Genomic DNA, 24,073 nt, shown 5'->3' on the forward strand with positions numbered 1-24,073 from the left:
ACTATTTTTTTTAGAACTAAAGGTGCAAAAGAATGTATGAGTCATCTGCCCATTTAATTGTCTCAAGGGGGTTTCTTGTAATAAACCCAAAATACACAAGGGTAGGTTAAATCTGATCTCAGTATGACACTCTTGTTGTGAGTCACAAGTCACTGTGGTATGGTGTGACTGAAGGAATTTAACTGCTGGATCTTAAAGGGAAAGACCCTAAATATGTCAGAATATTCATAGATATCGTAGGTTTATGTCCAGCTATAACATTTGCATTAGCCAGTATGTCTATCTACCTATTTGTTAGTGTCCCTATTTCCCATCAGTTGATGTCAGAAAGTTATTTTTTATGTATCAATTAATCTAGAAAACAACGTAAAACACTAAACATGTTTATTGGCATTCTTCACATTTTATGCAGGGCAGCCAAAGAGAGACTTTTACTTTTCAGATACTTTTTCTAGCATGTTGACATTGCATGGGGAGAACCTTTTCGTTTTATTAACATACACACAGAAACATGCAGAGCAGTACAAAACCGAGACAAGCCTGCTGCGGTGCAAACCCATTGAGAAGGGGCAAGTGGGTTATAATTAATCCGCCCTCCCAGTGGCAGACGGTTAATCCCATGCACGAAATGTAACCCTCGATGAACGGTCCATTCACACCCACGATGATCTGGCAGCGTGGCTCTGCGCCTGCGCGGCCGGGTGTGCTAGTGAGTGAATGTAAATCACAGCTTCCCTGCAAGCAGAAGCGCAGAGTGATGGGACACAAGTGAGGGAGCGGCAGCGGGTAATCACTCTCCGGGCTGGTTATGACAGGTATTATTCTTAAGAAATACTATTTTACATAGACATCCTTCAGATATTAGAGGAAAGAGGCACTTTTCAAGACTTTCACTGTAAAGTCGCATCGATTGTCCAGGATGGTTGGTTGGGTTTCTGCATTTATGGAAATGTTGTAAATACAGGTGATAGTCATAGCCGAATGTAATGCGTTTGCATGGGCTAACTTGAGTATAAGGTGAGAAAAGAGGTTTCTTGTTATTGCAAGACAGGTATATATATATATATATATATATATATATATATATATATATATATATATATATATATGTGTGTGTGTGTGTGTATTAACATGTATGTGTATATCTGGTAGCATTGTGGATTGTATTGAAACACATCTATAATACGTATTGGATTCATAGGCTTGCGTTTGCAAGACATAGCAAAGATTTGTATTCATTTCCTTTGATATAACTCCACATTTTTACAAGCTTCTGTCGAATTGCATGGTACTTCTTTTAGAAATGACCTTTTTTTTATAATCAGTAAGCAAAGGTTTGGCGTCACCGACTACCTTCCATAAGTAGTAAAGGGATTTCAGGACCCTGGAGAGCGTCCTATTTAGAAACCATACATCGCCCGCCTGTTTATGTACAAAAGTCTGGTTTTGAAAGCTGCAAATGCTACTGGAAGCTGGTTTCAACACTATACTGAAAATGACCTTGGGATATACATTTCCTTAACGGCACAGATATGTTGTGTAGCTGTCTCAACCTACAGTTTCCTCCGTAGCGTACAAGCTCCCGGTTTAGTTCATACAGGTGCCCGAGAACCGGTGCATTTCCGATGGCTTGTATTTTCTGGAAGACATTGAATAATGTGCATTACAAACAGCATTGCACGTGTTCCTGTGTTGATTGGTTTATTTATTCACGATTTATTTACTATATCCTCAAACATATGGTACGTGTTCCCATGTCTCCTCACTATATCTGATGTAGGCGCGTTGCATTTGTTATCATTGTAAATTAGAATGCGTAAGCTGCATAATAAGGCATTGGATTAAAAATATATAAATATGTCTCTTGAACACATGATCTTAGGGTGTCGATTCACTTGTGTTTACACTTGTCGGCTATTACACTGGTATCCGGCTTTAAACATGCGCATTTGTTTTGTTTCTGGTGAAACTGGGCTCTATCTGGAAGGAAAATCATTACAATCCTTGGGGTAAGCATACGTCACTTACTTGTTACATCTGTGCCTTTCCTTCTGTAGACATGATTTGATTACTAGTAGTGGTTTTGCAGACCTAGTGGAGCGTGTCATTGTATAATAGCTTTTCAAATATGTTGTACTCCATTTCAGGGTCATAGAGAAGGTAAGTTGGAAATTATGTATATACACATATACATAAGTTGGAAATTATGTATATACACATATAAAAACATAACTAATTTGTGTGATTGTTTGTGAGACCTAACAAGGGCTGAGAAAGGAGAAGTAAACCACTACAAATGCTAAGTGCATTCAGGCTGATTCAATAGCAGTCATTTTTACATTTTTAAGTGTTGTGGGTATACAGAATGACCTACCAAGCCATTTTGCAGAAATTGTTCACTTACATCCATCAAGAAATGTCTGGATGTGGTTCTTGAAACGGCTACCACTATACTACAAGAAACATAGGCCTTCCTCTTATTAGTCTCCCTTTTTCTTGCTTCTTTGTTGTTCTTCATTTTATATATATATGTTATAATCATCATCAGTCTTTATCAATCCATTGCTAGATGAAGGCCTCCCCAAGATATTTCCACTTGTTTCTATGTACAGTGTGTTTTTTTCTATTTCACGGCAGCAAATCTTATTTCATTCATATTAACATTTCAGGAGTAGACAACTCCAATTCAGCTCTCTCACTTTAACCCGATACAATTCTCCTTCCTAATCACACACCCCTAGCATTAGTCATTTTCCACAGTTCCACCGCTATGCCCCCTAACCTGCAAGTATCTCGCCAACCAGCTTACTTGAGCTAGACTTACACCCTCCTTCTCTCATTGACACATCCTTTGATTCCAGTGATGAACTGTTCCAGGAACTTAGTTCCTCATCTTTAAGCCGAGCTGCGTCTCCTTCACTCAAATCCATCATTGTCGCTCTTAGCCCTTTCACGAAGAGTCATCCTGGATCCTGTTCCTACTCCTCACAACACCTGCACCCTTGTCCAGCTCCTGACTCCCTCCCTTTACCCGCTGCTCAACCAGGGAGACCCCTCGTAGGACCTGCAAACCACACCATTTCAGCAGCAACAGTCAGACGCTGGCACAGGTTCTGCCCCAAATGCTCCTGCAAATACACTCCTCAGCGAAGGTCAAACCTCTGATTGCTCAATGGGCCACTACTTCTACCTTCCAGACCTTCTCCCTGTCCTCACATCCTCCACTCCGGGTCCACCTAATGACCAAACTCCTCCACCTGTAGTCCCTTTCTCCTGAACGAAAACCCGCAAAAGATAGTTGGCTTCTAACCAGTTGGATCCAACCATAATGGACTAGACCATTGCCCACCTGCATCAGGTTTCAAACGCCACTGCATTAAGTGAATACAGGTCACATCCCTTGCAACTCAATGAGGAATCCCAGATCACATGATCACATCACTTGACCGCCAGACCTCGGAAGCTTACTGAACATAAATTAGATCAGACATCAAACAAGACCATGCACATACATTCTGCATTGCCAGTATGGGAGTTTGCTTTACTCTTTTGGAACTTTAATTGTCTGGACTGAATTTAAACTAATGATAACATTTTGGGAGTGGAAAACTCTGATTCAGCTCTCTCACTTCTGCCAAATAAAGTATAAATACCCCATCCTAATCTCACACCCCTAGCATTCTCCGTTTTGCATCCCACCACCTCTCCCGTCACTGCCTCTGCGGCAGCTCCTTGGCATATTCCCCCAGAAACAAAGAGTGGGGGGGTGGGGGAAGGGTTGATGGTTTGGACCCAGCGCCAGACCATCATTCCCTCAGTCAGGTGAGTAAAGCCGTGTTGTAAACCACCTTGGAAAAAGAAAGGAGAGAACTACACAAGGATAAATATTAACTTGTAAAGAGATTGATTCACATTGGTAAGACTTATCTAGAAAAGTCTGATCATTATATAGTCTAATAGTCTAGTTATTATATATAACTAACATAGTCCGTCTTAGTTAGCCAGGGTTGATTATTCAAGGATATGGATCAAATTATATTACTGGGCAGATGGCAAGGGGAGACTATTCCATTAACCCCTCTATCTCTCTCTCTATCTCTTTCTGTGTCTCTCTCTCTGGAGAACTGAGTTGTGTTTCATTCCATGTGTGTTCCAGATGTGAAGGATGAGTTCTTGCTCAGAGATCTGTGGGTCAGAGAATGCTGAGCAAGCCCAGAGTGCGGCAGAGAGCCAGTTCCAGCACTATGGAGTTCGCTCCTATTTGCACCAGTTCTACGAAGACTGCACAGCCTCTATCTGGGAGCGTGATGAAGATTTTCAGATTCAGAGATCCCCGAACAGGTGGAGCTCTGTTCTCTGGAAGGTAAGAAGTGCTTTGATGTGAATATATTGATATATCTTGTATGAATTCCGGCAAAAAATATATTCCAAAAACAATCATTATGCGTGTGAAAGCCCAGTTGAAGCATGCATGTATGTACTTTTTTTTCTTTCATTTTTAAATGTTTCTTTTGCCTCAACGTTTGCTTCATCCATGTTAAACCAGAGCACTGCTAATCACTTTGAAGAGCCTATGAAACTGGATGCCCACCCTAAGTGTTTTGGGACATCTAGTAACAAACAGTTGGCATGGATTTGCTTGGATTTGGAGTGCTTGTAATATAATGTCCTCATTGGGGAGAGGCAAAGGCAATGGCTACTCAGGCAAAGAGCCAACAGTCATCATTAGAGTCCAATTATTGTCCTCAATGGACTCCTTAAATGTGATCCCAATCAACTGTACTTTGGATGAATACCATGACTGTGAAGCAGAACTCAGGCTGGCTGGATATAATCAAATTGTACAATAATATAATTGTTTGAGGCACCTTAACAGATTTGAAAGTTAGAAATGAAATATGATTTTACTCAAGTCACAACTGTAACTTGAAATTCATTTCTTAGTTGTTGTTTTCCTTTAACAAACAGTGTTCATGCAACTGAAATACTTGTGATATGTTCTCTAATGCAATGAGACTTGGGAAGATCTTGCAGAACAATGTGGAATTTTAACTTCTCAACGTCAGAGATAACTGAATTCTAAGAAATTAAAAATGGTTGCAGGAACAAACTAGAACCGAAGGTAGTTAAATTGTGACATAAATTAGAGATTATTTTTTCCTCTTTCGAGAGATTTTAAAAAAAAAGACTTAGTAATGATGCTTTAACAGAATGACTACTGTGTGCTGCCCCACATGTGGCTAAGAGTAATGTATTTGTGCCTGAAGTTACTAGTTAGGATTCTGACTGTGTTTTTGTACAAGCTGGAGCCTGTTGATAGAGTACAAAGACCAATAATAGATCACTGCCATTTTCACTTCACTTTATCACAGTGAAGGGGCTACAAAGGTATAGCACAGGACACTAGCATATGGAAGTCAGAGATAGGGGACCGCTGCTGTAACATTCAAAAGGTGTTTGTAGGAAGGCCATACAACAAATTAAATGTTTCTATAAGATTTCTCATTGGGCATTCATCTGTAAATATACGAAAGGATAAATGTAAGCATGACCCTTTGTTGCTCATGGTTTAATCAGAAAACACGTCTCGGTGAAGAATGAACAGTAATGTATCAGGAAGAGGTGGCTCTAATCTTTACCAAGTATCTAGGGATTTCTCCTTTCTCCTTGTGCTGATTGTGGTGGAGTACTTAGTGTGGTTTGTCAAACATGACAAGAGTGAGTCATGCCTAACCAATGAGGTCATACGAAAACAGAAAAGTAAGCAATTAAGTAATAGGTGATGTAATCTAGCTCAATAAGAGAAAACCTTGAAACAGGTGATGTATGTGCCTTTAAGTAGGAGAGTATAGACTAGCAATAGACATGAGAGGGAATCCACAAACTGCGCTTTGGTTTTATTCCATCACTGTAGCCGTGTTCTTTATTTTTCAGGTCGGACTCATGTTTGGAACCCTATTTCTGGTCATTGGCCTGATAGTCATCACCGTTGGTTACACCGTTCCGCCGAGAATCGAAGCCTTTGGGGAAGATGAGTTGCTGTTTGTGGATAGCCACGCGGTACACTTTAACCGCGCTTTGGAGATCTGCAAGCTCGCCGGTGCCATCCTGTTTTGCATTGGGGGAACCATGATGGCAGTCTGCCTCCTAATGTCGGCATTTGCCAAGAGCTATTCCAAGGAAGAAAAGTACCTGCAACAGAAATTCAAGGAGAGAATAGCCAAATTGCAGGCTTCCGTGCACCCCATTACGAAAGCCCCTACTCCCGGAGAAAGTAAGATCCCTGTCACTCTGTCCAAGGTGCAAAATGTTCAGCCTACATCTGAAACCTGATGGTAAATGTTGGTGAAATTATATGTGAATCCATTTCCTTCAAGGTCAGCTCATATGATTAGTCAGAAATGGAAACAAAAAATACATAAAAATGGAAATACATGAGAATATAATTAAAACCCACTAAATAACTTTACACTAATGCCCTCCAGTGGATCATTATTCTTTTTTTTTTTTATCCTTCTTTATGTTAAATTTCAATGGATCAGTTCCAGCATAATAAATGTGTTCTTGTTGTGGGATACAAGCAATTACTTGCAGTTCTGTGTTTAGGGCATTTTTTCACCTAACAGTTTGGAGGACAGGGAATTCACGCAGGGGGCTGTTTTTCTTCTATGAAATTCCTGCTTGAACACATGGCAGAGTAACCAGATTAACACTGATGAACAGACATCTATGTCTAAATTATGCCACAACACTGGATGGGAAAAGAATCTCACTGGTCTAATGGCTATAATAGCATATCTAAGCATCCTATAATTAATTTAAAAAAAGCAGAACAGCTGAGAAGCGTATTGCCTGATAAAACTAGTTGACTCACATAATACAATATATTGGTGACTGATGGCTTCCTTGGTATATTGTTTGTGTGTGTGTGCTGGGATGTTAAAATATTTTATAAGCAAGGGGCCCAAATAGAGGAAAAATTAGCAATATAATCCCCTAGCCCGATGGGGTAATGCTTGAGGTTTTAAACAGAAAGATTTACAGGAAGAATCTGCATTTCAAAATATCAACTATTTTGTTAAGCAACATAATTACCATCATCCACTTTCCTTCACAATTTAACTATACCTTACTTGTCAATAGAATAGCATTTGTCCAGGGTAAATTCCTTCAGGTGAAGCAATTGTTTTTGTCACTGCCTTAATTAATTTGGAAATCACATTCTGTAAACTAATACACTATGTACAATGGAGTTTAACAGTCAGAAAGGCAAATGTTTTTGCAGGAAGCCCAACTAAGATTATGATGACACCTATTTGGAAAAACACAGTAAGTGCATCAATAAAATAAACCAGTGCTCACAAGACAGAATATCTCTGAAATGTCCTGCAATTGAATACAACAGACATTTAATTTTGAACTATTGTATTGTTTCTCCAAAACAAATTGCACTATTTGTTTAAACCAGATCACAGTCCAGATTTATTTGTGGTGTGTGTAATTGGGTCAGTCATTTTCTGTAGTAAACATTTGTTGGGGGGCCACAAATCATGACTAAAGTGAGCAGAAATTCAGCAGACGGAAGACTTGAGTCCAGCTAAGAACTTGAAACACAATAGGGGAAGACAAAAGAGGGGACACAGTATATTGAAAAAATCATGGAACTGCTACATTCAGAGTATTTTGTATTAAATGTCCTTGAATGTGATCGACTGTAATAGAAATTCCCTCACTTACCCTCACAGTGTATTCACAATCCCTGTCTTCAATAATCAGTAGTCCGAACACTCCTTGCCTTCCTGCAATAGTCTATGATTGATTGTGCAGTTTTCGGAGATGAAATGTTTGGAAACTTGCCAAAGTGGTTATTGTTAAACAGTACGCCTGGGCTGCAATTTCTGTTCATCTGGGGTCACATTGAAAAATAATTTAGCGCTGTTGTATTTTAAAATAAATAAGTAAGAACAACAACAGCAAATCTGAGGGTATAAATGTACATACATTTAGCGGTGGTAAAGAGATCAAATCTATAAATTATTGCTCATGTTTTAGGCCTTTACCTCATATGTAAAGTGTATTTTTGAACCATGTTGTTGCATCAACATAACTCCTTTTGTATAATCATGTAAGCTGACCTTTGTAACTGAACAAAACCCCCCTCAGATCATTATTCTTATATTTTTATAGTAGTTAGCCACTTTCTTGTGTGTTGGAGGGGCTGTTTGAATATGCCTTTGTTTCAGAGGTATATGAGTTAAAATTTTCTCTAAACTTTGTCAACCCTGGGCCCTTGTACTGATCTCATCAAGTAATGTGGAAAACATTCAAGTACAAGTTATTCTATGACAACTACTGGAATTGAAATATATGGTATTAGAGAGAAAGAGAGAGAGAAACGGAAATTCTCAAGAAATAGGATTATTTTATGTCACACTTGTGACTAAAGATAGTTTTGTCTATTTTTGAATGGATTTAATAAAGAAGATCTGGTCAGTCAAAAGTGTTCAATTTCTTATTGTCGGTTTGTTTGTTTAGTTGGTTTGTATTGCACACAGACATTTACTCACTGGGAAAACAGTGTAATGCAAGAGTATTCACTTTCAGAGCTTGCCTTTTTGCCAAGTAATATATTACCATTTATATATGTGTGTGTATATATATATATATATATATATATATATATATATATATATATATATATATATATATATATATAGTCATATAAGTCCTATATTACCAGTTCAGATTTTGAATTAACCTATTAAACCTATGGGAATGCTTCCCTGTAGTAAAGGATATGAATACCAATGGTTTAATACAATAAGGATGACCCTTCAGGCTGCTTTATAAATATAACATAATATAATAGACATAATAGGTGCTTTTACAAAGTTATTCTGAGTGATCACCCTATGGTGACACATTTCTATCCTGATGGGAGTGGTCTCTTCCAGGATGACAATGCCCCCATCCACAGGGCACGAGGGTCACTGAATGGTTTGATGAGTATGAAAATGATGTGAATCATATGCTATGGCTTTCGCAGTCACCAGATCTCAACCCAATTGAACACCTATGGGAGATTTTGGACCGACGTGTTAGACAGCGCTCTCCACCACCATCATCAAAACATCAAATGAGGGAATATCTTTTGGAAGAATGGTGTTCATCCCTCCAGTAGAGTTCAGGGACTCGTAGAATCTGTGCCAAGAGCATTGAAGCTGTTCTGGCGGCTCGTGGTGCCCAATACCTTACTGAGACACTTTATGTTGGTTTTTCCTTTAATTTGTCACCCGTCTGTATATATAAATATGTATTTCTTTGCTAACATAAAATAAAAGCCATTTAGTGTTAATTTTAACAATATTTTATTAATAATAAGGGAAGTAGGGAAGTGTTCTCTTATCGTTTGTCTGCTGCCTGCCTTTAAAAAAAAGCCGCTGAAGTTCATGTCGGAACTTGAGCCAGTTGATCGTCCACACTATCAGGGTGCTACCATTGCATTTGATCTGAATCAGAAATGGCAGTGTAAAAGCACCAAATATTGGCAAACAAATTCAGGAATTATTGCAATTTGTTTATTGATCAGAAATATGTGTTTGTCATGGAACACCAACAACTGTGTATCACACTGTAAGCTGCAATGATGATGATCATTTTTGTGGTCCCCAAGACTGATTGACTTTCATTCTTGTATGATCTTTCTAAAAAGAAATGTGAATCTAATAGGAAATTATAGATTTTCTTCACATTGCCACAAAGTTTTCTTATATCAAGATATTGTACAGTTACAAGATGTACAGCTACACCTCCTTTGGCCTTTTCATACATGAAATATTGTTTAAATCAAATATAGGAGATCTACTACACTCAGAACATTAACACTTTCACATTAAATTAATTGATTAACTTATATTGCACGTTTCCAATATGAAAAACCTAATCACCTTATTTTTTTTAGCACATTGAAGATTCGGTCAACATTGTCTTGAGCAGTTAAAAACTATGGAAAAAAATGCAATAAAAGATCTCATAGTTACTGAATGTCTAATGAAGCACCTTTAAACATGGGAATGATGGCAGCAGTAAAGAATGATTCATAGTCTGGCCCCCTTCCAAGTCCTGTTTGCAAACAAATCCATTGTGATAATTGCTTCTTGTTAGTTAATGACTTACAAGGTCTTTAAAGAGCCTGGATAAAATGGTTTGGGATCAAGGAAGGTGCATAACTTCATTTCTGTTAAAAAGAGCAACAAAGATGTGCTTATCTAATGTAAGTCAACAGGGTCAAAATAATAATCACTCATTATACTTTATGTGCAACTAGAACGGCCATTAAAGAACATAACATAATATGAAAAATACTGAAACACTGAGTGAGTGAATCATTTAAATTGGGACAGAGAAATACAAAACAAAACAAAATAAACACCCCACTTACAGATAAAGATGGAGAGAAAAAGAGGCCCCATTTAGATACATAAAATGTTAATTCATCAGACAGGTACCACTGAGATATGGACTTCATTTCCAAGGGTGACCTGACATTGAAAGACAGTCACTTGACAAATCAATACGCATTAAAGAGGCAGTGGCAGTGATCACATCACATAAAACACAGCTGGCCAGTTTCCATGGTTATTTTAATCTGAAATGAAAATGCCCTTTTATACCTAGGAAAGGCATTTTATGAGAATGCTATTTATGGTTGAACTAAATAATCATGGGGAACATAGTGTACATCTGATTTGCACATGGGTTCAAAAGGCAAAAAGAAAACCAACATGAAATGCATGCACATTTTACATGGAAACACAGTTTATCTCATGTTCTTTCCTCAATGAGAATCATAACTGACTGCATCCAACTATGGTACTGTTGTGTGTGCAGTTTTACTGTATTATCTGTTGAGGCAAGGGTGAAATACATTATCTGTGAAATTCATGTATCGGTGAAATATATTTTTCGTGCAGTAAACAGCATGTTGCTCTGAATCCAGCACAGATTGTGAGTACATCGTCCATGGTTTGAGCCTGTGAACAATCAACTAACCAACTAATTAACAGAGGAACACGATATCTCTCAATCAAATCTTGGTTTATGTTTCATAACGTAACCTGCCATCATTGGACAGCAGCCAAGAAGGACTGGTAATAAGTTCCACCCAATAATATACACTGGGTACAACAAAACCTTGTAACAGTACTGTAAAACAAGCTCAAATTGTATTGGCATTGTTCACTCACTGTGTAATCTGTCAAGTCTCTGCTGCAATATAATTAAATAAATAAAATACACAGTATGCCTTCAGGGTATGATGGATATCCTCACATAAGCAAAGAATGTATTGCCTGCTCTGAATAGCTGTATCGCTTGAGAGCTCTGTATCCAAATGGATGATGAATACAAAGTTCTCCTTCTCTATACAAGTCGGTGATTCTCCAGGGGACAGAGTACTTTGGGAAGAAATGGTAAATGCCCTCTCTGTTTGACTTAGCTTAGTCAACATTGTTGTGTGCCTTAATGACTTCAATTTGTCAGCCGTGAGAGAAAATGCTCAATGGTAATAGATATTAAAGTCATAAAGTCTTCGAGGCAAAGTTGGATCTTTGGTGCAGGAAGCTGGACACAGACAGATTGTATACGCTTCCGACACTCTTCTCATTCAGCGAGGAGGACCTAGTGAACATCTGAGTGCCCTTTTACAAAGTGTTGTTACACAGCTGAGTAATTGGCCACCAAGAATTCACACATGGTTTTACTGACATGATCGATGACAATGATGAGGAAGCTAAATTCACAAAACAGCCCCCAGGCAGACTGTTAAAGTTAATAGCTGCTGGTAGCTTGCATGGTTCTGTGTTCATTTCCCCTGTACCAATAAGAGTGAGTTATCCGGCCTTCTCACAACAAACCAGACCTGCCTGGCGAGTGTGAAATTTAAAATGGCATCCACATCACTAATCTTCTTGCTGCTTTTACATAAGTAGCTCAACTGTTGGTTTGAATGGGTCAGTTGTGGAAAATGTAGTTCTTCAAACATGTGCACTGTAGAAAGAAAGTATGGGGAAAAATATATATAATTTTGTATGTTTTATAAATAACAATCCGGTACCACCATGTACAAATGTTATCATGTTCGAAATGTTATATAACTGTCTGTCATCCATGAAATGTAACCTTTCGTGATGGGTTGGAAAGACATTTTGAATAGAAAGCTGATCTATAATTATAAAACCACAACAAAAACTATAATTCATCAGCATTATCAATCAATATCAAAATATCTAAACTGCTAGTGCAAAACTGTCCTTTAAACAGAAATCTGAAAATACACACAAACACACAAAGATATATGATATAGAGCACTATAATAAAGCAATTTAATAATAAAGGGTTTCCTACTATGTGTTTCTCTTGACATTATAATTGTCACACATTGTCTGTCTACTCAACTGTGAGAAGCCATTCCCACTACTACTGACATCATTAATTGTGTTAAGCTGATTTACACCCTCACTTTCTCAAGGCAGATACGTTAAGGACATTTACCATGATTAAGTGAATATACTGCCTTAAATTAATGTTGTGTGTCTATTAGTACAATGCTTCTGGAGACTTCAACAACTCATCAGTGCAGATCGGTAATCCATTCATTCTGTCCTGGACAAGTCTTGGAATTGCATTGAGAATAACTGCTTCCTGAGTATTTTATTTGTTTTTGCTAATAAATCTAGGTACTCTTTAGCATAGCTTTATTAAATGGCATTTCCTCTACAAATACTCAACATAATAATGTCTTACTGGTATGCTGTCTATTTGCTCATATTTGGAGCACAAAAATGTATTAATTGGCTATAATATACACATATACCTGTTATCCACCACAGAGAGAGAGAGAGAGGTTGTTACTATGTGTATGTGTACATGTATGTTTAAGTGTATTTGTATGTTAGGTTAGAGTCTGGTACTAGAAGCACAGTTTAGAGTTCATTAGTATTTATTATGATTTAGAGTTCAAAGCAAAAAAAAAATATATAAATATATATATATATATATATATATATATATATAATGAGGATGGAAAATATGAATTTCTTCCCCTCAGCTGATGCTGTCTGTGGAATGACAGTTTCCTGTTTGAGAAGCAAATTCCAGAACCCACGTAGCTTGGTGCTGTTGAAGTGATTCAGTGTGTGCTTTGGGGGAAAAGTGTCTGTAGATAAATTTAAGAAGGTCTTTTTCGTACACCCTAGTGTTTGTGCTAACATAGTGACACATAATTCTTGACTACCTTCGTATGCTGAAATATTACTCAGCAGTGGTGCTGGAGTGAGTCATAGGTCCCACAATAACTGTGAGGTAAATAGGAAAAATAAGTGAATAATAAAAATAATAATAAAGGTGCAAACTGTGGATAAAATCACCCCCATTGAATGACAATTTGCAATATTGTAATCCACATAGTTTCAGTAAACTGTGTTTCTTATTGAGCTCATTGCTTCCTCCATTATGATCTTTAAAATATAATTTACTTTCATATTACTTTCAACTTTCAATTTAGCATGGTTGTATTAGCTCGATATTGATTCCATATTAGTTAACTATTAGCATCATTATTGACTATAAAGCTCTCTGGTATGCCCTGGCAGGAAATCTGGTCCATAAGTAAAGTTTAACAAATTATTTAGGAAGATCATGTATTTGATGATGATGTCTTGTATATTATTGTGCAGGAATGGAAGTATCACCCAAGAAAAAACAGCAAAAATCTAATTGTATTAAACCTAGTTTTATTTAAATTATGCACAATTACCTTTTTGAGCATAAAACATTCATTTTGTGTAAGTGAACCATCAGACAAGGTGAACATTTGACATATTGAGGCTGAATGTATTTATTCCATGAGCTTAAAATGTGTGTATATATATATAAAATTGGACTGCTAGCTGTGGGTCTTGTTGTGTGTTTATTAGAGTATGTGTAAACAGGGACCTTGTAATTAATTGCTCCTCTATTCTGTTTTTTACCCATTTAACATTTTAGGTTCTTCAAGATAAAAAGAGGATGAATCCAAAACTTGATTAGCCATTCCTAACAGACATTAAAGAAAAACATTATTTTGTTTCAGGCTATAGGAGCAGAAAACACCAAATATACCCACAATCATTTACTTTAAAGCCATAGAGGTTTACATTTTGAAACAAGAAACTCAGTATAGGTTTATTTTAACTGTAAAAGTTAATCTGGGTCCAACTACTTAACAATAAATTAAGCACACTGGGTATGATAAGCTAAAACCTTGATGCAACAAATGCCATTTAGGACCATGGAATAAAGGAAAACCAAGTAGGGTACTACATTGTTATAAAGCCTTAATACACATAGTTATAACTTATAACTCATTAGCTTATGTGTTATACATATGGTGTTGTGTTTTTCTCAACTTAGTTTTGTAACTCATATTTTAATTGTAATCCACAATGTGTCAATGTAGACACACGGGGTAAACATCTTATGTTGCAATTTGACTAATTGATGCATTTAACAAAAAGCTCAGAAAAAATTGACAGCTGTCAAAAAGCTTTCCATGCAACACTATTCGGCTGGTGTACTGTACACCATGGATATAACTTGTTCTACACAACCTAAACTTTATTTTGAACCACAATAGAAAGACAATAGTATACAGAGATTTAACCTCCTGAAAATACACACAGGACACCCCCCCCCCCAAAATATTACCTGCAAAACATAAAAACAAACGTGTACCCTATAGTGTTTTCACTATAGTATTAGAAAATGACAATACAATAAAATGCAATAGGTTACAGGTTTCTACTTTCTGATTCATGGTTAGGTCAAAGTTTTGATTTGGTCTAGCTCATAATCTGTAGCGTGAATTACTGATCAGTGGTACACATCACGTGATTCTTAGATAATAAGAGGCAAGCTAATCACAAGCATAAACACACTTTATGTTCATTTCATCTGGAACATACTATTGAACTGAACTCTACCTATGTAGCTGCCCCTGAGGAATTAATAAATACATACCTGCACTGAGTGTTGAATTGAAGGTTGAAGAGCAAAGACGTTACAATAAACAAAATTTGTGTAAAAACCTTCAGTGAACCTTAAAATAAAAAACTGACAAATTAGTACAACACAAATGTAAATAATAAATAATAAAATAAACAAGGGTAGTAGTAGTAGTAGTAGTAGTAGTAGTAGTAGTAGTAGTAGTAGTAGTATGGCAACTTTATTTGTGACATGCTCCATGTGTGGTTGTTGCTATTAAGTCAGAAATAAAGGCACAATAATAATAATAATAACAATAATAATAATAATAATAATAATAATAATAATAATAATAATAATAATAATAATAATAAATAATAATAATACTATAATCTGTGGGGACAATGTTCTTCTAAAAAAATATTACTTACCACAACCAAGATTAATGCAAAAGGAAACCATGATTAATTCAACCTGCTCCCCACAGTAAGTTTGTAGTTGGATCTGAAATTCCCCTTGTGCTTGATTCCTAAGTTTCATGCTGACTATCATTCAGAAATGGACAAATCCCTACCAGATGCTAACAATATGTCTCGGAATGCATTAAAGCTGAAACATGATTTCCCAATTTAACACAAAAGACTAAATAACATTTGTCAGTTGTTATCAGGTTTGTGGATGCTGAATGCGGTCTTTCTTCATGTGGACAAGTTTTCACACATCAATGTCAATCCATGATAGAAGACCGGGTTCACCAACGATGGTTGAATTCAATAGCAAAATCTAATGCACTCCAATCCCAAATTATACAAAAGCAAAACTGTTTTGTTGACAGATTAAACACATGTTGCTGGTGAACTTAAATTGACAAATATACTATCAAATAAAACAGACACATCATCTGGTCATGGGATTGTGTGTAACAAAACCATGTTGAAAAACACAACGCCCCAGTTATAGGTTTCATACCATGGACCAGTCAAACTGTCAGGTCCTTCAACAACTTATATAGCATTCATCTTATATACATAGCCTACACTCATAGTAACTATTGCTTACAGATGTGAAAGGCTGGCTTTTCTTTAGTTTATACCTGACCGCTGATTTCTTCCTTCTACTTTCTTTTTCTTGGTAGAAACTCCACTCTCACTTTTTGAAATGTTTCCACTCATTTTGTTGTGCTGTCCATTTTCTCCTTTGAAGCCTATAGTTCACTAAAATCTCCCTGGGAACACACATAAACATATGTAAATCTATATGAATTTGTATATATATCTGTATATATCACTCTTATAATCATACATTTTTGCAGATCTTCTTTAAGTGTACCCTTGTCTTCCAGCAATACATAATCACCATTAATATCTATGCCACATTTTCATTTTTATATGTATTTGTAATGAGCAAATTCATGGAAGGTCAGATAATGAATTTTTGGTTGCTTCCCAGAACATGCATGTACATCAAATGTACAGATGGTAGGGTGCAAAATGCGTTTTTTAATTAATTAAATGCCTGCTTGATAAATAGGGCAATTTATAGGCTACAATGTTATTGTTTATTAGTTTTATCTTGTGTTTACATGATTGTGGCTTTTAAAGTAGTCACAACTACAAAACTGAAGCCTGTAAGACTCACAGATGTCTTTGCAATAGTTATCATATATTTTGCCAGATTTATGCACTCATGTGGTCTTCAGATGGTGGTACTATTACACACAACATCATCTGCGGTATTTCTCCCTAAGCCTGCTTCACAGTGCCTCACTCATCTATGATTCCTCCTTCTTTGTCTCATTATTCCTGTCTTTGTCTTCTTTGGGTTTGTCCACTGATCCTTCCTGGCTTTACTTTCCCTCACCTTTCTTCATGGTCCTCCTTAACTGTCCCCTTGTCTTATTCATCAGCTTCACTTCCCTCCTCTTCTGTCTTACTCACCTCTGGGTCTGCTTGCTTCTATGCTTCATCCCCATTCTGTACAGATTCCTCCCCAGGTTCTCCTGTACCCTCAGGGTCTTCCTCTGCCCCTTGATTGTCCTCCTCTTCAGGTCCGCTTGGGTTCTCTCCCTCCTGCTCTCCTGTTTCATCTTCAGCTGCTTGTTGGCTTTCTTCTGCTTCGTTCAGTTCGTCCTGGCTTGGAGACTGCTGGTCTTCATCTTCCCCATCGCCCTCGTTCTCATACGCTTCTTCCTCGTTTCTGGCATCGTTTTCTTCTTCAGCTTCATCATTTTCCTGTCCATCCTCTGCATTTGGAGGCTCCTGTTCTGCCTCTTGCAGTTCCTCCGATTCCTGGTTTGTATTGTCATCAGTTCCTTCAGTGGCCGATTCTTCGTTGAGGTTTTCGTCTGCATCCTTTCCGGCATCCTCGTCGCTGGCACCTGTTTCATTTTGGGGTTCTTCTGGGTCACCCACCTCCGTTTCTGTGTTCGTCTGTAGGAAAATAACATTGACAGGCAATAACAATATTAATGTATTATTTTGGCTGAACTGTTTCTTTAAACATACCCGTATGTAATTATGTAATTATGTGGGAATATTTTATCTAAATAACCTGCAAAGAAGTTGTGCACTAACAAAAGTCCTTAGCTTTTCCAGATTAACAATTTATCATTACATCTGTGTTTACATATATTGTGAAACTATATCTACTCCTTGTGCTCCTTTTATAATGTCTTAAAGAGAAGAGACCTGACTAAATGTTGTTCTTTATAAAAGCAGGAAGAATAAAATACATTTTCAAAGTGTACCTTCTATGAAAGCTCCAGTGAAAACATTTGGTTTATTTAATTAAAAGTGAAGACAGCTAAAATGCCATCAAATGGAAAATAAAGACGGCAACAAGAACAGCAACATATCTCCAAATCTAGATCATTTTTCTACCTACATCACAGATGACATTTGTGTCCTCCAGAAATAGTTGTGGTACATGTTTTGGCACATGGTACATTAAAATAAATCTACAAAAAAGAACAACAGTAAAAATAAAATAAAATGTGTAACTTTTTCACTACTACTTGTTTAATACTAAGAGCATGGGAAACACTTATTGAGACTGGTGTTCAGTAACATAATGTACATGTGACTACTTGACCTGACAAGCAAATAATTATTTATTTTTTTACTAGAAATGACACTAGTTGAATGTAATGGCCTATAAAAGAATTGAAAACACAGTATATGACAGCTTATAATTAGGTAGTTGCTATGAAATATGAGATGATAAGTGGTTAGACATGGCAGAAGCATTGTTTTCCCAGGCCCACCCCAAGGAGCTGAGTGTCTTGAGCTCTGCGTCTGTATTAGCTTAAAAGGCTTGCGATCCAAAGAGGAACAGTGTGCTATCAGGCATGTTGATAACAACCATTTGAAATAAAATAGAACAATATTGTACATGCAGTGCTTGGCACTTGCCATTATTTTGTCAGATACATTTGATAGGCCAGTGAACATCGTGTACTATAAACTCAGTGAGTCACATGTCACATTCATCTTAACAATTGTCAAACACGGGGTCACGAGTTTGTATGTGCGCCCACATACACGATTGGAATGCTCTGTGCCTGTTGTTCAAAAGAGACATTGGAATAAAATGACAATGACAAGCTATGTATGAAAAGAAAAATATACCAATGGAACACATTTTTTGTGAATGGTATATTTTGTCTGGGAACTCACTCTTTTTATTGTATTGTATTTAATAAAAATAAACATTCTTCTGCTTCAATACACAAGCTAAATACTAAGGAATTGCAAGGTTACATAAATTAAGACCACAAATGAAATTTTGTGAATGTCTTTAAAAAATCCTTTCTTGTGCTACAAAACCACTCTCCTTTCAAAATGTAACATTATGTAGTATATACAAGTATGTATGTGCCTAAAATGTAGCATAAATATAAAGTACCAAAATAATGAATGCAATAATTACAGTTCAGTCAGGACAACTCATGTGATAACGTGATGTTTATTAGAGTGTAACAGCATTGATATGGACATTGGCACTGGTCTCACATTCAAGGGGGTCCCTGCCCGACGTTAATTTTGGCAGGGCTTGCATGCCTGACTGACGTGTGTTCGGGCAGGGGGCAGCGTGGCTACTGTTCCCCAAGAAGAGGCCAATGTCTTTGTGCAATTTACATTGAAATATGCCTGTAGTATTAGAATTGACCTACCTCACTCAGAACGGCATGCCACCAGGGCATACGCATGCCTCCTGGCCAGATGAGTGCAACAATACCTATTGTTGACCCAGAGTGAGCCGTGGCCCAGAACGACCCCTGTCGGTTGTAGAGCACGTTAGCAACCGTGGTGGTCATGCGAATGCAGTGGAACATTCCACTGCCCTCCTAGAACAAGCGTGGATTCCCCTGTCTTGCATCTGAGGACCACGGTGTCCCCGCTATATCCTAGAGCGAGACCGCTACCTGAGGCTTGCGTTGTGACCACCAAAGTGAAGCCTGATTTGATCAGACCACCTAGACCTGATGGGGATAGCTCCTGGAGCCTGAATCATGCCTTTGTATGTGCGAAAAGTTGAAGGAAAATATGTGTGCATTATTTGCTGTACAGGGGATAAAAGGCGGGAAATGCATTAGCCACCACCTGCTATATGCAATACAAGTTTTACTTTAGAGCCTGCAGGCAACAGAGGAGAGAAAAACAAAACCTGTGCGAAAAAATAATTATTTGGAGGTCCCAGGCCTGAGGCTGCCCCCTCTGGGCACTACAAAGTAGTCTACAACAATTTGGCAGTGATAATATCATCTTTCACGTTATGGTGTATGTATTGTTCATAGGCGGAGGAAGTCCATTGTATTATGACTGGATTAGTGCGAGCAATGGGTACACAATAACCAACGCTGTTAGTATCTGTTTTAGAATGTTTTAAATGCAGTGTATACATGGCAGGTTGCATTTTTAGATTAGAGAGTAACAAATCGTACCGATTAGTGCGGGTGGTGTATTCGCTGCATGGGAGGAAACTGTATAAAAAGCCAGCAGGCATGCCGCTTCCAATAGCATATCTGTGTATAGGTCGAAGCATTTGTTTTGGAGGAGGGTGACGAGTTTGAAAAGGTCGTTAAGAGTTAAAGGTTTCTTTTTGTTGATAGCAGTGGTACTGAATTTTTGAAAACCTTTGAGAAGCAGACTGATCGAGAGATGGCTAAGAAGAGTTGTGACGGAAGGATTGAGGCAGCGGGCGTGAAACTGAATACCGGCGACCAGTCTCCAAATAGATGAGGGGAGTAAGTGGCGATTTTCATAACAGTGGACCATAAAAGCAGTGACATCGGAAATGTCCAGGGGAACTTTGGGTATCCCTAAATATATACAGAAAGCAACAAATTGAATCCAGCTGAATTGAAGCCCGCTCTCATGTACTGTCATGTAGACCGGAGATATTTTGTTAGTCTTTGATTTAATCTAGAATCAGGGTGTTGTATGGCAGGCACAGCAAACCCGATGGTCTGGCGTCTGGAGGCAGAATCAAGAAAGGGAATCAGCAATTGAGTTTTGCATGGACTGAGCGTGTAAAATAAAATTACTGCTGAGGCACGAATAAGTTTAATGTCTTGGAGCAGCCTTTGTTGATAATGGCAAGAGTTGTTTCATTGTCACAGAAAACTTTAATTTGTTTTCTTTTCCATTGGCAACCCCAAATTAAACAAGGAAATAAAGATGGGGTATAGGTCGAAAAGAGCGGAAGATTGCTCATCTGAGGGCAGAGAATGCAGCTTGTGTTGCCAAGATTCTGCAAACCACTGTCCTTGATAATAACCTCCGAAGCCGATGGATGGCACTGCGTTGGTATGAAAGTGCAGGGAGGTTGAAGTTTCAATGTTGTTGTTGTAGAAGAATGAGATTCCATGCCAGTGGTTGCAAAAGAGAGACCTAAACTGTAAATCGGAGTGATAGCCTTCATCCAGTTCAATAAGGGACTTTAGGTTTTCCACGGTTTTCCCGAGATCGAGCAGACGAGAAATGAAAGACCTGCCCTGGGGAATTATGTGCATGGCAATATTGAGGTGCCCTAATAGGGAGAAGAGATCGCGTTTGGTTATGATGAGGTTGTAAGTGCAAATTACATGATTTCTCGGATACTCTCGGACATGATTTCCTGATTTCAGCTGGAAGGGAAGCCTGCATCTTTACACTATCGAGAGTGATGCCCAGAAATTCCAATGATGTGGAAGGTCCTTTAGTTTTTTCCTGAGAGAGGGGTACACCTAGGCATTGTCGATAGTAGCGTAATATGAAGAAAAGGGGTCGGTCAGGATGAGATTATAGATGCTAGGTGTTGTCGTGAGGGGCAGAAAGTATGGGGTGTTTCTTGCCCAGTGGCAGTTCTAGACCATTTTAGCTGTGGGGGCATGCCTGGGGCAAGTTGTGATTTTGGGGTGGCCATCATCATCCTCGCGGTTAGCTGAATTAATGGGGGTGCTGACGGTGATTTGTCCGCGGTGCTAGCCGGGGTGGTGGGGGTTGTGCTGACGGTGCAATCGGGTGGGTGAATAACGGTGTTTTGGCCGCTAGCGGGGGGGAATCTGAAAATGTTTGGTCCGCTGTGTGGGTTGGGGGGGCAGCAGGGTGGCAGCCACTACAGTTTGGGGGGCAGCAGCCCCCCATTGCCCCCCCTGTAAATCCACCCCTGTTGTTGCCCATGTATTTGCGAATGGCAATTACAATGGGACTAACACAAAACATCTTGAACGGAGGTGAGAAAAAGAGGCCTATCAAATAACCCTTTGAGCATTCCTTGCTCAGCAATTCATCAACAGAATCCGGGTCATCCAGTGCAGAGCACAAGTTACATGCTACGTACATGATAGTGAGAGTGGAGATCAAACCCACACAAAAACCTTGGGATAGACCAGTGAGTAAGTGCAAAGATTGAGGGATAATTTTGTGACGTGAATGGATGTTTATTTAGAATTTCTTGGAATTTAAATTGGCAGACCTTTTTTGTGATGGGGCGGAAACAGACTTCGGATGGCTGTCCCCGCAGTAGCTGCAAACATGCATAGGATACATGCAAGAATAAGGATAGGTAAACACGTTTTCATTTAAATTGTTGCATAGAAGCGTGGGGGGAGTCATAAATACCTGTCGGCCATGGCGGTCAGATCTTTGGTTCAGTACCGGAAGGAAGGCTTGTGTTTGGGAGGTAGAAGCAGCGCGAAATACAGTTCTGGGGCAAAAGTCTGGGGAGTGCTCGAAAGACCCGCATACGGAGCAAGACACGGGATGGTGTCTGGAGAAATGTCTGTTAAATAGTTCCAGATCCAGAATGGACTAATTTAGCCTCTGGTTAAACTGCTGTAAGTACAGGGCTGCTTTGTCTGAAAAAGATTTGTGATACTTGTAAAACAGGGTCCCTAAGTACTAGGTCGGAAATAATGACCATATATGTGTCTAGTTCCTGCCTTCTCTCGGGGAAGGAGTCTTACAAGACATCACGATAGACACCGAAAGTAACATACAATTTGGCAAGAGTTTGTCAGCCGGGGATCATTGGATTTGAGTAGCTAGCATGGACAGCTCACTGCAATCAAGGAGACGCTTGTCGATGATAAAATGGATGGATGATGGATGATAGACATTGCCTGAAATTATCTGTCTGCGGAGACAAGCGGGCACAGCAGCAGCAAGCGGGATGAAGGGGGATCCTGTAGACGGGGCCGGAACCGAGGTTGCCAGAGTATAGGATGGGACGACGGTGTAGAGTGGACTGGGGTGTTTGGAAAAGTGTTGCTGGATTCAAGAGCCCAGAGTCTGTTGTTAAAGCTGAGAATTGAGGTGTGCATGTCCTTGATGGCATCGAGGATGGCACTGGAGTTGCCAACTGAAGGGGAAGATATCCTAGGGACCTTGTTTGGTCAAGCTGTGGTGGTGTTCTTTCGTTTGGCTGCTCTCTTTTTTGGAACAGGTGGAGATGCGGGGGAAACCAGAGGCGGATTGGATGGGAAAGCAGGGGCACCGGGAGATGTAGAATGTTGGCAATACAAATGAAAAAGTTCCTCGTGGGTGGATTGGTACACCCGAGGAGAACAGCACTTCTAGAAGATGTGGCAGTGGCCATTGGATTATCTTGGGTCGCCGTCCAGAAAGTCTGGTGCTGCGACGTGGACCTGGAGGCGAAATACTGCAACCAGCATATCCCGAACTGTAAGGGTCGGGGAATTCCTCCAAAAGACTTTCAAAGTCATTAGACGTGAGGTCCAGAGCCATGGGGGAAACACGAGCGAGAGCATGAGCAAAAAGCAAAGTACAGCACACAAGGATTTCAGAAAAACATGGCAGAGGACACTGTTTTGGGTGAATTTAAATACTGGTGTTTTTCCTATTCACTTGCTGATCAGTCATAGTGCTTATACGTGCTGTGAATGTCTAAGTGAGTTTCCTGCCTGAACCATCACTTTGCTTAATTAATGTTGTAATAAAAGACTGTGATTTCACACACATTATCAAGCACTATTATTTGAGTAGATAAAATAATAGGAGTTGTGGATATTAAATGGGAACTTGTGTGATTCCTAAAATTATGTTTTTATGCATCTTAATGTATTGCTATATTGTATCATTAAGATGTATAACACTTTTCCAGATTCATTCTATTAACAACTTTTAAAACTTTAAATTTGAAAACTTACCAAATAATGGTGGATATCAAATGTTGCTCTTTTAGGGTTTTAGGATGTGTTGTTACATAACGTCCTGCACAGTGCAAAAATAGTGGAGAAACTACAAAGGACCAGATTTGTCTTCCTCACAGCAACTCGAGTCGTATTATCAAGTCAACTGAGTTAGTTATTTGCAGTTTAATTGTAGTACACTCCAACATTTGCATCATTTGAATCAGAAACATTGATTCCACACTGGATTGTATGAATTAATGTACAGTTATGTATGTTATAATGTGTAATATTCGAAATCGAATATGTTTGCAAGGTAAACAAAACTTTTTTTTTTAATTCCAGTACAATCTGCACAAAGTAATTAGTAATAACAGGGGTCATTTAAAAATAAATGCTGTCCCCAAACTCCAGCCTAGA

At 38.6% G+C, this 24,073-nt stretch overlaps 2 protein-coding genes across 2 annotated transcripts in view; one reads left to right on the forward strand and one right to left on the reverse strand.

Moving 5' to 3' along the window:
* The first annotated feature begins 376 nt into the window (after window positions 1-376).
* Window positions 377-8,503, forward strand: LOC136713893 (neurensin-1). Its single transcript, XM_066691132.1, has 3 exons — window positions 377-815; window positions 4,157-4,363; window positions 5,935-8,503. Exons 2-3 carry the CDS (start codon window positions 4,166-4,168, stop codon window positions 6,331-6,333), a joined length of 597 nt encoding a protein of 198 aa, XP_066547229.1. The 5' UTR covers window positions 377-815; window positions 4,157-4,165; the 3' UTR covers window positions 6,334-8,503.
* A 5,273-nt stretch (window positions 8,504-13,776) lies between these two features.
* Window positions 13,777-24,073, reverse strand: part of LOC136713967 (doublecortin domain-containing protein 2) — a 41,677-nt gene continuing 31,380 nt past the window's right edge. The window contains exon 9 of the mRNA XM_066691219.1: window positions 13,777-17,450. Within this exon, the coding sequence (XP_066547316.1) occupies window positions 16,977-17,450 (474 nt within the window). The 3' untranslated portion in view covers window positions 13,777-16,976. The remainder of the gene's footprint in view (window positions 17,451-24,073) is intronic.

This window comes from Amia ocellicauda, chromosome 18, assembly GCF_036373705.1.
Source record: "Amia ocellicauda isolate fAmiCal2 chromosome 18, fAmiCal2.hap1, whole genome shotgun sequence".
NCBI lineage: Eukaryota > Metazoa > Chordata > Actinopteri > Amiiformes > Amiidae > Amia > Amia ocellicauda.